Source organism: Meleagris gallopavo, chromosome 2, assembly GCF_905368555.1.
Source record: "Meleagris gallopavo chromosome 2, MGAL_WU_HG_1.1, whole genome shotgun sequence".
NCBI lineage: Eukaryota > Metazoa > Chordata > Aves > Galliformes > Phasianidae > Meleagris > Meleagris gallopavo.
This window is the reverse complement of record NC_139405.1, coordinates 37,714,537-37,729,387: the sequence shown is the minus strand read 5'-3', so window position 1 is coordinate 37,729,387 and position 14,851 is coordinate 37,714,537. Positions and strand designations below refer to the sequence as shown.

Below are 14,851 nucleotides of genomic sequence, written 5' to 3'. Positions count from 1 at the left end.
AATCTTTTAGTAAAGGGTTTACCCTGGAAAACTAATCAATAAAATTTCTTTGCAACTTCACTGTATTATGATTAGACACTAAGTTTCTAGGCTGTGTAAAGCTTCTGAAGCTGTTTATCACAAGCAAATTCTGACCTAGCTTTTGTGTCTTCTGTAGGCCAGTATCAAAATGAGTGTCACACAAAGTTAGACAGCATTCAAACCAATCAATTTGACACTCATTTCAATGTACCTGAAAGAAAACTATGGAAGAGAAGTTATAATAAATCAAACTGTGGTAGTGAGGAAAGAAGTCTCTTCAAAATTCACCTGCGTATCTATACAGAGTACAAAGAACATTCCCCGGTAAAAATCACAGCTCATCTGCTTCTGGAAGGTGTGCAATGAACTGCGTAACCATGATTCCAAATTCTCTCTCCATAAATATATTAGGTCACTTTACATTTTGCTGACAAGTGCCATAGATTTTCTTTCAAGATTACCAGACTGGCATCTATCCACATTTGTTTGTATGTTCCTCTGTCACCATACTGCAGCATTTTCATGCATCCCCAGAAAAGTAATAAAAGAAATCTAATGGACAAGCATCAACACAGCAGTAAAACTGAGTATTAAGGCTTAGTTTTCAATTAATACCGTGGGACTATTTTTTATGATGAAAAAAATGAAGTTTGTATTTAAGAATGATAAATGTCACAACTTGAGTAGAATTTGGATAGGTACAATATAAACAAGCTAATAACTCTTCTAAAAAGCAATGTCTTTTTAAAATGTTTTTTTCAAATTATGATCAAAACCATTTTATATTAAAAAATATTTAACTTACCTTCAGATGCAGGTGTCTTAAGGTACCCTCTCACAAGACTGCTCACATACAGACACAGTGATGAGATCTCCTGATGCTCAAAATCAGAGCACACAGACTTCCCAAAGCATCTGTCATTCACTTGCAGCCAACAGCAAAGCTAAATTAAAACCAGTATGTTGCTATTTAACTCTATCTGCTGACTCTGTGCTGTGCTGACATCACCAAGATGACGCAGTATGTTAAAGCACAGAAATATAAACTGTTACATCAGCAAATCCACACTACAACAGGTCTACACTGGAGCTACCAAGAGGCTTAGCATGCTACAATCCACACACAGAATTAGAGTCATTCAGAGCATCTAAAAAGAGAAGATTATTGGTATCAACATAAGGGAAAAAAACAACTCTGAAATTTATGTAATGCTGGTAAAATCCCCTTGTTCCAGAAGAGGCTTCTGATCATCAAATGTTATCTAATGAAAATCGCATTGTTGTTTTATATATAAAAAAAAAAAATCAATGGGATAGGATGAATTGTACAGCACACATAACAAAACAATGCTGCAAAAGCCCTCTACTGCTGCAAAACCAGCCAAAGCTATGGCTACTTGCTCAGTTGCTTCTGGTATATTCTACATACAAAAATCATTTCTTCTTGGAGGAATTTTTCATAGAAATTTGCATCTTATGTACATACTTATCTTATAGACATACACCTAGAAATTCAAAATTCACAATTCCTCTCTACATGCTAGGCGTATTCTTCCTTCTGAGCTCACCCTATTATTCCTGCCTCAGCTGTGTTTGCATACAAAGTGCAAATCAGAGGCAGCTCATACATTTTTTGGCCCACATACTTGCCCATACAGAGACTCACATTATCTCCAATAGTACTCTCAGAACTAAGGGAAAGGGTAAATGTGCACCATACTAGAAAACTATCACTCTTTAATTTGTTCTATTAGATGAAATTTTACAAAAATAAAGTTAAGGAGGAGGAAAAAAAAAGTAGTCACAAAGTTGATAACTTATATAGAAATACTATATAGAAATAACTGCCTGGAGAGTCTGATAACCAAGAACAGCTTCAGCTGTGGATGTTACACCCATGTGGTATCCTTAATAAAAGCAGAGAGAAAAGCCCAAGTCGTGGCTCTGTGGATTCCATGGATGCCCTGCTTTGCACATTCTACTTTATGATACCAATGATTTAAAAGAGAGAGCATGGATCCCTGATGGGAGAGATTACAGATACTGGTACAGGCTTACCAACTGTGATTTTATTTGCTACTGTAATGGCAAACAAAACAGAAGACTGGGGCTGCAATGACACAGAAGTCTCTCAAAGGACAGTATTTGGGGACCAAAAAGTTGAGTAAGAACTGATTCTGATATGCATTTCGGTATGTTTACACGCAAAAACTGCAATACTAGATATTCTAGAGATTAAGAACAAGACCAGTTGGTACATAGAAGCTCTGAAGAAATTAAAAAAAAAAAACACTTTGCCTCAAGACAGACCTTTTTCTTCCCACAGAAGTTCTCAATTCTGCAGAAGGTCATCTTCTCCCCTCTTATTACCTTCAACAGCTGTGATGATACAGCTTAGAATTCTTTAGTTTTGAATCTGCTGAATTTTTTTTTTTTTTGTATGGTTAACATTAACCCTTCTATGGCAATAAAGGAAAATCAGCTTTCAAGCAAAACCCTTAGGACTCCACATCCAGAAAGCTCAGAATATGCCAATGCAAACGTTGCTAACTAAATATTAAATATTACATAAATAATAGTTAAATATTACATAAGCAGTAATTAATCATGCATTTCTATAGCTATTAAAAAGTGTTCGGTGAACATAAAAGTAGCTTTGGTTCTCACCTCCATCCATAACGTGGTATCTCTCCTTAGGGACTCCTCTGGTCTAAGGGACAGAAGAAAGCTGGCAACCTCTGGGAGAGACACTTTCTCCTGAAACAATGAATGAAAACTGTACATTATGTTGACAGCTATTCAATGTGTAACACCTACTTGATGATTCAGGAAGTTGCTCTCATTTGACAAATGTTGCAAGAGAAGGATGCGATCTTTCCTTTCCACTGAACAGACTCATTTCTGGCTCTTAGGGGCCAACCTTACCCTTATTAAGGAATATAATTGAGTTCCTCCAAGCATTAAAATTATACAATGTTTGAGATGGGAGGAACCATACAGCTTAAATAGTCTCAACACCTCTCTTCCTGAAATCTACCTGAAAATTAACAAATGGCTAAAGGAACTTGCTATCCATTATTAATACCTTTTAAATCAATGACATCAGTCACTGTTAAGCACTATTTCTGTACTTCTGAAAACACAATTCTGTTCAACATGGAAGCTCCTAACTGAAGGCTAGTGCATAGAGTTCATTCATCTAAGCAAGCATGTTATAACAACATGAATCATCTGTCTACTGAATAAAGTTCTTGCTAGTTCAACATTTACAACAGCTTTATCATTCTGATATTAATACTTTTATTCTTTAGGTATTTAGGAACTAAATGAACATTCATAACTGTTAAAATCATAGTTTATACAGTGTATGTTATAATAGGGTACTGTTTTATAAACAGTGCATGAAAATACTACGAGCAAATACCAACTAATAAAACGTAATAAAGAAACCCTTCACCTTATGAAAATTAAAGTTAACAGAAGCTTAGCCATATTTAAGTACTTTTTTTTTTTTTTTTTTTTTTTTTAATGCTAAGGGTAGTGAAGCACTGGCACAGGCTGCCCAGAGAGGAGGTGGATGTCCCAGGAGACATTCAAGGTTGGGCCGGACAGGACTCTGAGCAACCTGATCCAGCTGCAGGTATCCCTGTTCAGTGCAGGAGAGTTGGACTAGATGACTTTTAAAAGAAATCTCATCCAACTCAAATGATTTTACGAGTTAAGTAGTTCCTAAAAAAAAATTGCAAATCCAGCAAAATCAATTGTTCTGTGCTCTGTCTAGGAATTTTGTTATACTCTGTTTAACCAACAAAAGCATTAGTGCATTTCTACTACAACAGGAAGAAAAAAACAGAACAAAAACAAAACCTCACCACATCTGTCAAATGCATGGCTGCTTGAAGAAGATAGCACTGAGCAGCTCCACGCAACAAAATCTGATGTGTAATCATGGTACACTGGAGGACATCTCTGCAAATAGGAAAAATATGTAAAACTATGTAGAACAAAACATTGAGGATGTTCAGAAGCATCTTATACTTGCCAATTACTATTTTCAATATATTAGATTGTATTTAGCAACACATTCTACTAGATATAACGCAATCATGGTATGCTGTCTGATTCAGGCAACCTGAAACAAAGAATCTCTATGGTCACATCAGTTCAAACTGATAATTGTTTGCATTTGTTTATCTGTCGGAGAAAGTAAATATGCCATCAAATTCCTAAACTAGCAATTAAAGAAACAGAAAGAAATCCACTGCTCTGATCAGCAGATAGGTCTTGACTTCATTCTTTGTAAATTACTTTTAATCAATATTCCTTAGGTTACAAATAAAGTTTTATTTCAAAGTTTAAATTCACTTAGACTGGAGTAATCACTGACTTTTAACATGTCTTGAAAATGAACGAAAGCACTTACTAAATATCAGTAGATATAAAAACAAGGTGTGTGCTAAGAACTTAAGCTAGCCGTTTATTTACAGGTCTTTCAGACTTCAATCTTGTGGGCTGCCTTTCTAGCCTCACCTACCATGACACAAGGTTTTAATGTAATTAGAAGATCAGTTAGAAAGTATAGAAGACTCAGGATAAACAATGCCAAAAAAGAAGTGATGGCAATTGTCTGAAAACACTGATTTTTGCTTTTGCTTTTGATTTTCTTTAAGTCACCCTGTGGTATGAATACTTAGTTCATCAATTACATTCTGTGAATTAGTCATAAAGGAAATGGAATTTTCCATTATCATGGACAACCAGATCATCCCAGAAGTAAGAGATGAATTAAATTCTGGTTCTAGGTGTTCAGTACATATCCTTACAAGAAGTCTCTAAGAACAAAGCGTGGTTCATATTTTACCTTAAAGCATGAAGTCCATCAGTGCCCAGTACTTTACATGCAGGGATGTATGCTAGAGCCATAGAAAGAAACAAAATGGGAACAGCACACCAATGCCGATTTGTCATCTTCTGAATAAACTTTAACAGGAAACCGCCTTAAAATAAAAGTAAACAAAATAAATCAAGTGTGATTTCCTGCTCTCAAATGCATTTAAATGAGAAGGACTCTGAGGAAAAGCATTAGTGTCCCAGAAATCTTTCTGCATCAACTTCATAATGAAAGAACCCTTATTCAACTTCTTCTTTAGCACTCTGACTGGTTCTTTTGAACACCTCACTACGCAGATTGTGACCAGAAAGGTCTGGCAGATTGTTTGTTTTGGTAACTCAACCTAACAAGCCAAAAAACCCACACCACAGAATGTCACAGTTTTACAGATTTCTTTGAATAGTGCTGCATTATTCAAACTGCACAAAGCTATTAACCTCCCGAACTCAGGTTTATCTTTTTTTCTTCTCATAAAATAATGTAAGCATGCTTCAGTTTTCCTTAAAACAATTTTGTAGCTTGTTACAGCAGTCCCTCAAAATCTTTGAAGAATTCCTTCTTCAAAGTGGAAACTCCACTGTCAAAATGAGAACTACTACTTCTTTCCCCTCAAGTAATGTGGAAAAACTGTGGCAAATGCACACATGGGATATGGAAAATGGGTCTGTAGCTTTGACTTCTTTACTTAAAAAGAAAAAAAAAAAAGATAGGAAGTGAAAATGAAACATACCTTTTTCTTCTTCTGGAAGAAGCATCAGATAAGTAGCCAAAAATTTCCGCAGCCTCATTCCCAAAGGAGGACAGGCTCCTATTAGCTGACTTGGTGTCCTGTTGGGTTTTAAATAGGAAATACACAACTGTCATGTTAGCAGCTACAAGTAGGACTGACCCTAAACAAAAATAAAATGCAGCTCAGAAGTAAATTCACTGCAGAGACTGTTCCAACAGGGCACTGTGGTGGAGTGCATCATCCTGCTCCCTCCACTTTGCCCAGTGTTTCAACAGCATCTGGCAAATACAGAGAGGATGAAGGAAGTTACCAAAACGCCAATCTCCCTGGCCACCTCCAAGCACACAGTATGTATCAGCACATTCAAGCATTCAAGCACAGCCTCTAGTTACTCAAGGCTGGGATCATCCTGTGTTAAGCCCACATTAAGAAACGGCAGCGTGGATTCAACACTGTGTCTGTACACATGATATGCTACAGGTCTTTGGGTAAGCAGGTTAACAAGGCCCATGGAACAAAAATCAGAAAATTCTCTGAACAACTTGCAGCGAGGAGGAGAATGGTCTGATCTGGAGAACATCGAAGACAAATTATCTCCACAGCAGCACAAGACAGAAGGGATTTCCCTCCTTAAAAGAGCATAAACAAAACTACTGACCAGCACAAAAAGGTTTGAGAAAAGATGCAAGAAGTTTTCCATGAGAGAAACAGAGATAAAGCACATATATAAAGCCTCAGAAACCTGCCGACCAAGGATTAGCACAAGGCAATCACAAAATTCTACAGTTTTCTCTCATACAGCTTGGCATTAACCCAAACAGCTTTGTATATTTCTGGTAAAATCAAACACATACTTCCACTCTATTTTCAGAAATATCCCAACATATGTTTCACCAGAACTGCAGAAGCTAAGACAGAAGACTCATGTATTAACCTAGCACCATTTTATATCAACAGCTGACTGTTCTTCACTCAAGTTATTTCAACTGGCAAAAAGTGCTTTCAGCACGTTATTTCCCATTCTCAGCACTCCCACTGTAACTAAGACAAAGAATTTAAGGCCATCAGTAGATTGAATGTACTGCAATTCAGAACCCCTCCAACTCTCATCTGTTTTAGTTTTTTGTTTTTTTTTTTTAAAACATATTTATACCAAAGGAGGTCACTGTCATCTCCCGACCTCAAATAACCTGCTGTACTTTGGAAAAAAAATTCTATCAGTTATGAATTTGCAACACCTTCTGAACATGATTTAAGAAAAATAAGAGATAGCCATTCCAGTCATTTACCATGTCTCACTTGGTTCCCAGGTGTTAATTGGGACCTTATGGCAACCCTATGTTGCTGAAATTGAACCTGCTTCATCTTACAGCCACCCATCTTTCCTGAGAAATTCTTCCCATGAGTTTAGTAAACACCATTTATTTATTAATGTGTTTTTCTTTACCCAAAATTTTGCTAACACACTGAAATGAGTATTATTAGGACAATTCCAATAAACACTGCATTTAATAATCAGTGGCTTACCTACTATAAAGGGAACTTTCTGAGAGGGCATCCATTAATGGTCCAATAACAAACTGATAAAAGAAGAACAACAGTGGCTAAATGTATACTTGCAAAGCACCAATAGAGACAAACTAGGGTTACTTTATTTCATTTTAAAAGTAGAGACAGAAAGCCAGAATCCTTAAGTAGGAGATGCTGCACACAGACTTGATTAAGTTCACATTTTATTCTGTTCAGCCAATTAATAATGATTAATAATTTTGGGGAGGGCCAGGGCCAGTGGAAATCAGAAGCATCAACCCTTCTCCTGCTAATTTAACTTCTGATAGAAGTTTCAATACCATGGTAACTTTAGAGAACATTAGTCTGAAATGTGAATGAATGACTGCACATAAAAATGCACTCCTCTCTAGCCAAGCCATTTAACAAGTGATATTATATTTGACACCAATTAAAAATATTGCTGTCATTCACACGGCTACGTAAGAGGGTATTTATACAGAATGTATTTAATTGTAAAGCTACTGAGGCAACTGGTATTACAAAACATGACAGGTTAGAACATCTGCTTAATCTGGCAAGTAATACCAAGCCTCTTACCTCTGAAAAACCAAGCGAATTTGGAAGATGCTTGGTTTCATAAAGCTCCAAAAAATGAAGAACTCCTTCCTTTGTCAGTGATTTATTCTCACTCTCAAACATTCTTTTATAGATGCACATGTGCCACGATGGGTGAAACAACCAACAACCTGTTACAATAGCAAATTCTTCTAAATTAACATAGAAATGACAGTGACACACCAACATACTCCTTAACCAACTCCATGTTTTAAGGAAGTGTATTAAATATACAACATATTGACATTCTGGATAACGCACAGTGGATTTCAAAAAGACTATTACAGCTATTAGATTTATAAAAATGCCTTACTAAACCTTCTAGGCAAAAAATATATTAGCATGATTCCCAAAATTTATTCCAAGCTTCATCAGTCACAAATGAAAATGACTACAAAACAGAAGAAACTATGTCCTTTTTATTGCAAGTCTTCTTGTTCAAATATTGTACTTGCCTGCAACATTTTCTTATTTGCCACTGTTCTACTTTAGAAATCTGGGAACTTTAACTTCCACCACCTTGCACTAGTTAGACTAGCCCCATTTTGTTCTGTAGCAAGTCCTGTTGCATCACTGGCTCCTTTTATTCATTCTCTTTCCTCTGAGGCTTTCTTTTCCCCCTCCTCTCTCTACAGAGTTGTACAAGTGACTTGTAAGATCTACCTTAAGAACTCCTGACTTTGTTTTGTTTACACACTACCTCAAGTAAAACAAAATACAGCAGGAAAAGACCTTTTAATTAGGTTTAGTGGCATGAGGAGTTAACGTGCAATTTTGTCATATGGTAGGATTTCTTGTTGTTGCGCAACAGAGCAGAAAAGCACTGCCTGTAAAACTTAGCAAAGAGCTGTTATAACAACATCAAAGAGAAAAAAAATGAGACTTAATTGCCTAACGTTTATGAGATGTTTCAGAAAATGATGTCTTACCTTCTTCTCCTGATATAGCAAGCTCATATAAACTGTTTAGTTTAGGTAATACTGGCTTTATGACATGGATCTGAAATGTAAATCAGATGCAACTTAAGTAGTCTGTTTATTACTCAAACCTAAGAATCAGCACTTAGTCATGGGATGGAATTTACTATCAATACACTCACACAACAATTGACGATATAAACAATGCCTGTGCAACTGATCCCAGGGCTGGTACATAGCACTGAATTACAGTCTGCCACTTAAGATTAACTGATACATCTCCACTACTATATCATCAAAACAAGACTTCCCAATAAACAACTATCCCATTCATCAAATTATAATGGGAAAGTTTCAAATAAGAGCACAAAACTCAAACATTTTGATAAATACTATTTCGCTCAGCTACAGGAAAATAATAAATAGTGTAAAATAAGTAAGACATGGTCACAACTGACTATTGCCATATCACACAAGTGCAGCAGCCTCTTTCTATCCAGTACACTAGACTCTGAATCGAGCAGAATTACTTCTGTCCAAGTTCACAAAGTACTTTACTATAGAGATGTAGTGCCCTCTACTGAAAAGAAGTTATCAACTGCAGCAGCCTGATTTGCACGATGGAACAGGTTAGCCATGGTCCTGAAACTTACAGCCCAGGTTTCCCTTTCTTAGTTCAGCCCAGAGCTTTAATCAGAATTCTTCCACAGATGGAATAAATTCAGAATTTTCCTCTAAATAAATCACACTTGCTGTATTTCAGATACTCAAAATAAAAAGAGGCCCGTTAATGTTTAGATACCTTCCAACAAATATTAAAAAAAAAAAAAAAAATCAACAACAGAAGCAAAGAAAACCTATAATATATGTGCCAAAAGAAACATATCACATACAAACTATGGATAAGCACAGGTTCTGAGGCATCCTCACCTGGTTTCCTTCTAAAGTTTCCATGATCAAAATGTAAGTTTCCCAGAACTGCAGGAGTTTCTCATTCTCCTCAGCAGACCACCAAAACAGACTTGATTCTAAAAGCAACAAAAACATTTATTCAGGCACAGTTCCTTTGGAATCCATTCTGCAAAAGATTAAATTCAACAGCCTAAGATGGAAAGAGAGCCTTTCTTCACCCCAGCTTCTACAGAATTCAGTTTTAAATGATTGAGGCCACCACAACAAACTCTACAAGCCCACAAGCCTTTAGTGATAATTCCCATGTGACTGGTAGAACATATCCAAGTGGTCTTGCAGGCTGAGAACAAGCAGGACACAGCATGCCTCAACACTCTGAAGTGTATTAGAGCAGGGTTAAAAAAAAAATGATCCAAGGGATGGAACATCTTTTCTGCAAGGAGGGGATGAGAGAGCTGGGGCTGTTCAGCCTGGAGAAGAGAAGGCTCCAAGGAGGACTGATAGCAGTCCTTCAGCATCTAAATGAGGGCTGTAAGAAGGGGACAGACTCTTTAGCAAGGTCTGTTCTGACAGAACAAGGGGAAATAGTTTCAAACTAAGAGTGGAGATCTGCGTTGGATACAGAGCTTTTTACAGTGAGAGTGGTGAGGCACTGGCACAGGTTGTTCAGAGAGGTGGTGGATGTCCCAGCCCTGCATACATCCAAGGTCAGGCTAGAGGGGGCTCCGAGCCCTGACCTAGCTGTAGGGGCCCTTGTTCACTGCAGGGCAGTTGGACGAGGTGGTCTTAGAAGGTCCTTTCCAACTCAAACGATTTTACGAGTCCACAATCCCATCAGTCCAACACAAACCAGGGTCTGGGACTCACCCAATCCAGCTCAACCACTCTATGACAATGAGTAAAGTCAGTGCAATTCTTAAGCATCCCATTAAGCATCCTGACTCTTCTGAAGTTGTGCTAGTTCTGCAACAGGGGCTCGGGAGGACGTACTGCTTTCCACACAGACACAACCTTAGGGCCCGGCCCTGCCCAGCCGCCCCCCACCACCTCAGTCAGGCAGGGCCGAAGGAGAGGGACGAAAGCCCTATACTGCCGGCTCGCACAGACGCTGAACGCGACACGGGGCCGTACCGTCCGGGCCGTCCGGAGGGCAGTGCAGACAGGCAGCCTGACCGCCGCTGAGGTCTACGGCGCGCTTCAGCAGGTAGCGGGCCCTCTTCCGACACAGCCCGTCCCGCTCGGTCAGCCCCTCCTGCACCAGCCGCCAGAAGCGAGGACACAGCCGCGCGTCCGCCGCCGCCGCCGCCCCCGGGCCCCGCGGTGGCAGCAGCGCGTCGGCCAGCGCGCTCAGCGCCAGCAGCGCCCGCCCGGCCCGCGGCGCCGGCCCGCCGCCCAGCAGCCCGTCCCACACGCGTCCCAACGCCGGCCCGTTGCCGCCCAGCGCCGGCAGTAGCCTCCCGGCCACCAGCGCGGCCGCCGCCTCGCCTTCGCCCTCCTCTCGCATCAGCGCCAGCGCGACCGCCACGCAGCGCGCCACCAGCACCGGCTCCTCCAGCCGCGGCGCCGCCGCCGCCAGCGCTTCCACCGCCGCCTCCGCGCCCGGCCCGCCGCCCGCCAGCTCGGCCAGCGCGTCGCGGGCCAGACGGGCGGCCAGCGGCGCCCCGCAGAGCTGCACGCAGTGCCGCAGCGCGCCCCGCGCCGCCCGACCCAACCGCAGCCGCTCCGCGCCGCCCGCCGCCCCCTCCCCGAGGCGCAGCAGCGGCCGGCACCGCTCCAGCGCCACCTCCCAGGCGGCCCGCCGCAGCGCCTCGCCTTCCGCCTCGCCCCGCGGCTCGCCGGCGGCCAGGCGCTGGAGCAGGAGGCGCAGCGCCTCCGCGCGATCGGCGGAGAGCGGCGCGCACACGGCCCGCAGCAGCTCGGCGGGATCCCCGCCGCGGGCGAGCAGCGTGTCGGCCAGCACCACCTCCATCGCGGGCGGGGGAGACTCTCTGCACCTCTCTGCGCATGCGCGGGCGGGGCCCAGCGGACGGTGTGCGCCGCTCCCAATGGCCGCGCCCAGATGAGGACTGAGGGGAGGGGCGGTATCCTCGTGGGTCGGTATCGGGGCGGCTTGCCGGTCAAGTCGATACCAAGTGCGGCCGTCGACCTATCCCCACCATGCTCGCTAACCCTGTCCGTCATTGCCACATCTCCACCTTTCTTGAACATCGCTGACACTGACTCTGTCACCTCCCTCGGCAGCCTGTGCAAATGCCTCATTACTGAGAAGAAAAAATTCCTATTATTCAACCTAAACCTCCCTGGTACTACTTGAGCCCATTACTTCTCGTCCTATTGCAGTTACCTGGCAGAGGAGGCCAAACTCCACCTCACCACAACCTCCTTCCAGGGAGCTGTAAGGGCAATAAGTTCTCCCCTGAGCCTCCTCTTCTCCAGACTGAACAATCCCAGCCGCTCCGCACTGACTTCTGTTCCAGGCCCCTCACCAGTTTTATTGCCCTTTCCTGGACACATTCCAGACCCTCAATGTCTTCCTTGTAGTGAGGGGCCCAAAACTGAACATGGTACCTGAGATGTGGCTGAGTACAGGGGGATGGTCACCTCCTGGCTCCTGCTGGCTGCACCATTTCTGATACAAGCCAGGATGCCATGGGCCTTCTTTGGCCACCTGGACGCACTGCTGGCTCATGATTAGCCGGCTGTCAACTAACGACCCAGGATCCTTTTCCTCCATGCAGCCTTCCACCCACTCTGTCCCAAGCCTGTAATGATGCATGGAGGTTGTTGTGGCCACAGTGCAGGACCCAGGGCTTGGTCATGTTGAACTTCATCCCACTGGCCCCAGCCCAGCAATCCAGCCTGTCAGGCCTTCCTACCCTCAGGCACATCATCACTTCTCCCCAACTCAGTGTAACCTGCAAACTTACTGAGGGTGCACTTAATCCCCTTGTTCAGATCATCCATCCTGGATCATCCAGGCCCCAAGACTGACCCCTGAGGACCACCACTTGTGACCAGTCGCCTGCTGGATTTACTCCATCCGCCCCCGCTCTCTGGGCTTGGTCCTCCAGCCAGTTTTTTATCCAGCAGAGAGCATACCTGTTGAAGCCATGGGCTGCCAGTTTCAAATGATCATTTATAAAACAGGCATTCTCTAGTTGCTGAGACCTGCCCACATGACCATGGCAGGATACAACAAGTCCACCTATGTGGGAAAAGGAGCAAATTTTAATCCTGTTTGTTGATAAGGTTTCTGTACACTTTAACATTTTGCATGTATCTAGTTAATAAAATACCTACTCCAGAAAAAGATCAAGAAAACAATTCAGAGATACAGTTAAATGCTAACATTATACCTTGTTTCACTCACAGGAAAACACTGCAGAAGAGGAATGACAGAATGTTTGAAATAACTGAACAGAATGCTAGCAGCTGAAAATTATTCCATGCTATAACATGTTTTGTTTGCTTATCCAGTCACTCCACTCTGATGTCTTTAGTAATTCTTCCGTTTGTTACCTAAAGCATGCAGTCAAGATGTATTGTTGGCACTTCTTTTAACAGGCTTGAATAAGTCCCCAAAAGTTCCAGGCACATTCAGGACCTGGCTAAATGAAGCTTTAAAGGTGTGTACAATGGGTACTAATAAAAACAATAACATATTAGGTGCTTTGTTGTTCTCCATCATTGTCTGAATTCCACCGTGCCTATATTTTTATCACAATGGGTGTAAAATCTTACCAGCTGAAATACAGCATTTACATTTGAACTGCATTACTGCAGATAGTCAGATCAGACACGTGGATGAGGAATTCAGCTCACAAGCAGTTAGACTAGGGAGTATCTGAGTGTGATGCAGAAAGCCAAAGGGCGAAAAAAAAAAATCAGAAAGGCAGGTAAGAAGCTAAGAAAAAGAAAGGAACAGTAGGGGTCATGGAAAGAATGATTATCCCTTTCTGGCTGGCACTGAAAGCAGTAGTACGTTAGAAACTTCTGCTGTCTGCCAGGGGATAGGAAAAAGAGTTAAAAGGGATGAGAGACACAAAGAAGAAAGCCACCTCATATAGATCAGTTTGTTCTTTAGTCCTTGAATGCTTGACTAAGAAGGATAGAGGCTGAAGTGTTCCAAATGGAAGAAGAATAATGTCCAGCCAAGTAGGTGGTCAGATAATTTCTATAAGTTGGCTGTACTTTTATTTTCTAATCCTCTCAATCCTGTTTCATTTCCTCCTCTACACTGCTTCTAAACCTTTCTTCTAGCTCTTTTGGGTTGTGATGCAAGTATATTTTAATCTTTCCTTTTTTAGTTACAGAATCACAGAATGGCCAGGGTTGGAAGGGACCTCAGGGATCACAAATCTCCAACCCCCCTGCCACAGGCAGGGCCACCAACCTCCCCATTTAATACTAGACCAGGCTGCCCAGGGCCCCATCCAACCTGGCCTTGAACACCTCCAGGGACGGGGCATCCACAACCTCTCTGGGCAGCCTGTTCCAGCACCTCACCACTCTCCCTGTAAAGAAATTATCTGTCTCAGTCAGCAAAAATTCTACCTTTAAAATGAGATTCAGCCTGTCTCTTCAGCTAACACCTTCTCTCCCTCCTCCATTTCTGAACTTACTTCCCACTTACAGTGAGTATGGAGTTTGTCTGATCCAGTTTCATTTCAGACCCTCACTGACCAAGTTTCCTGCAGTCAGCAAGATTTACTCTCACTAAAGTTTCCAACCAAGGGAAATCTAGCATAGTATGCTCAGTCAGTTGCAGCATCCTCTTCTAGTTATCCTTTGCTTTGTAACTCCACAAATATCCAAAATAATCTTTGACTTTATACTTTCCAATCCTTTTATCTAATGCCAAAACATTGGCTTTCACACCAACCTACCCAATGCTACCAGTCCTAATTGTCCAGGCATTGGACTTTCAAGCAAGTACCTTCATGCTTCATGATTTTATTCATGTTAACACCACCTTGTTTTCCTCTCTCATTCCACAAACATGGTTTTGTGTTAACACTAGCACAAACCCAAGGGTATCTTTGTGAACTAATAAGATGGTCCCCTGACTGTGCTTATCTTCTCTCCATTTCGGCTGCAAATTTCCTAAGGCAAAAGTGATTGCCTCCTGCGCCCCTGAGGACAGTCAGTGCAGTAATATGTGTAGAGAAGAAGGATAACACTAATTGCAAGAAGCAAAAATAATAATAATAAAAATTATAAACTGGCAATATATCAAGCCACAGGGAAGAAAAA

General features: G+C 41.9%; 1 protein-coding gene across 1 annotated transcript in view; it reads right to left on the bottom strand.

The window, feature by feature from the left end:
• TARBP1 (tRNA guanosine 2 -O-methyltransferase TARBP1) overlaps positions 1–11,620 on the bottom strand; it is a 32,950-nt gene extending 21,330 nt beyond the window's left edge. Inside the window, exons 1-10 of the mRNA XM_085219715.1 lie at positions 10,730–11,620; positions 9,617–9,714; positions 8,699–8,768; positions 7,752–7,900; positions 7,170–7,222; positions 5,643–5,740; positions 4,883–5,018; positions 3,894–3,990; positions 2,689–2,778; positions 827–965 (exon numbers count right to left, since the gene is read on the bottom strand). Of these exons, the coding sequence (XP_085075841.1) occupies positions 827–965; positions 2,689–2,778; positions 3,894–3,990; positions 4,883–5,018; positions 5,643–5,740; positions 7,170–7,222; positions 7,752–7,900; positions 8,699–8,768; positions 9,617–9,714; positions 10,730–11,567 (1,768 nt within the window). The 5' untranslated portion in view covers positions 11,568–11,620. The remainder of the gene's footprint in view (positions 1–826; positions 966–2,688; positions 2,779–3,893; positions 3,991–4,882; positions 5,019–5,642; positions 5,741–7,169; positions 7,223–7,751; positions 7,901–8,698; positions 8,769–9,616; positions 9,715–10,729) is intronic.
• Between the last annotated feature and the right edge of the window lie 3,231 nt (positions 11,621–14,851).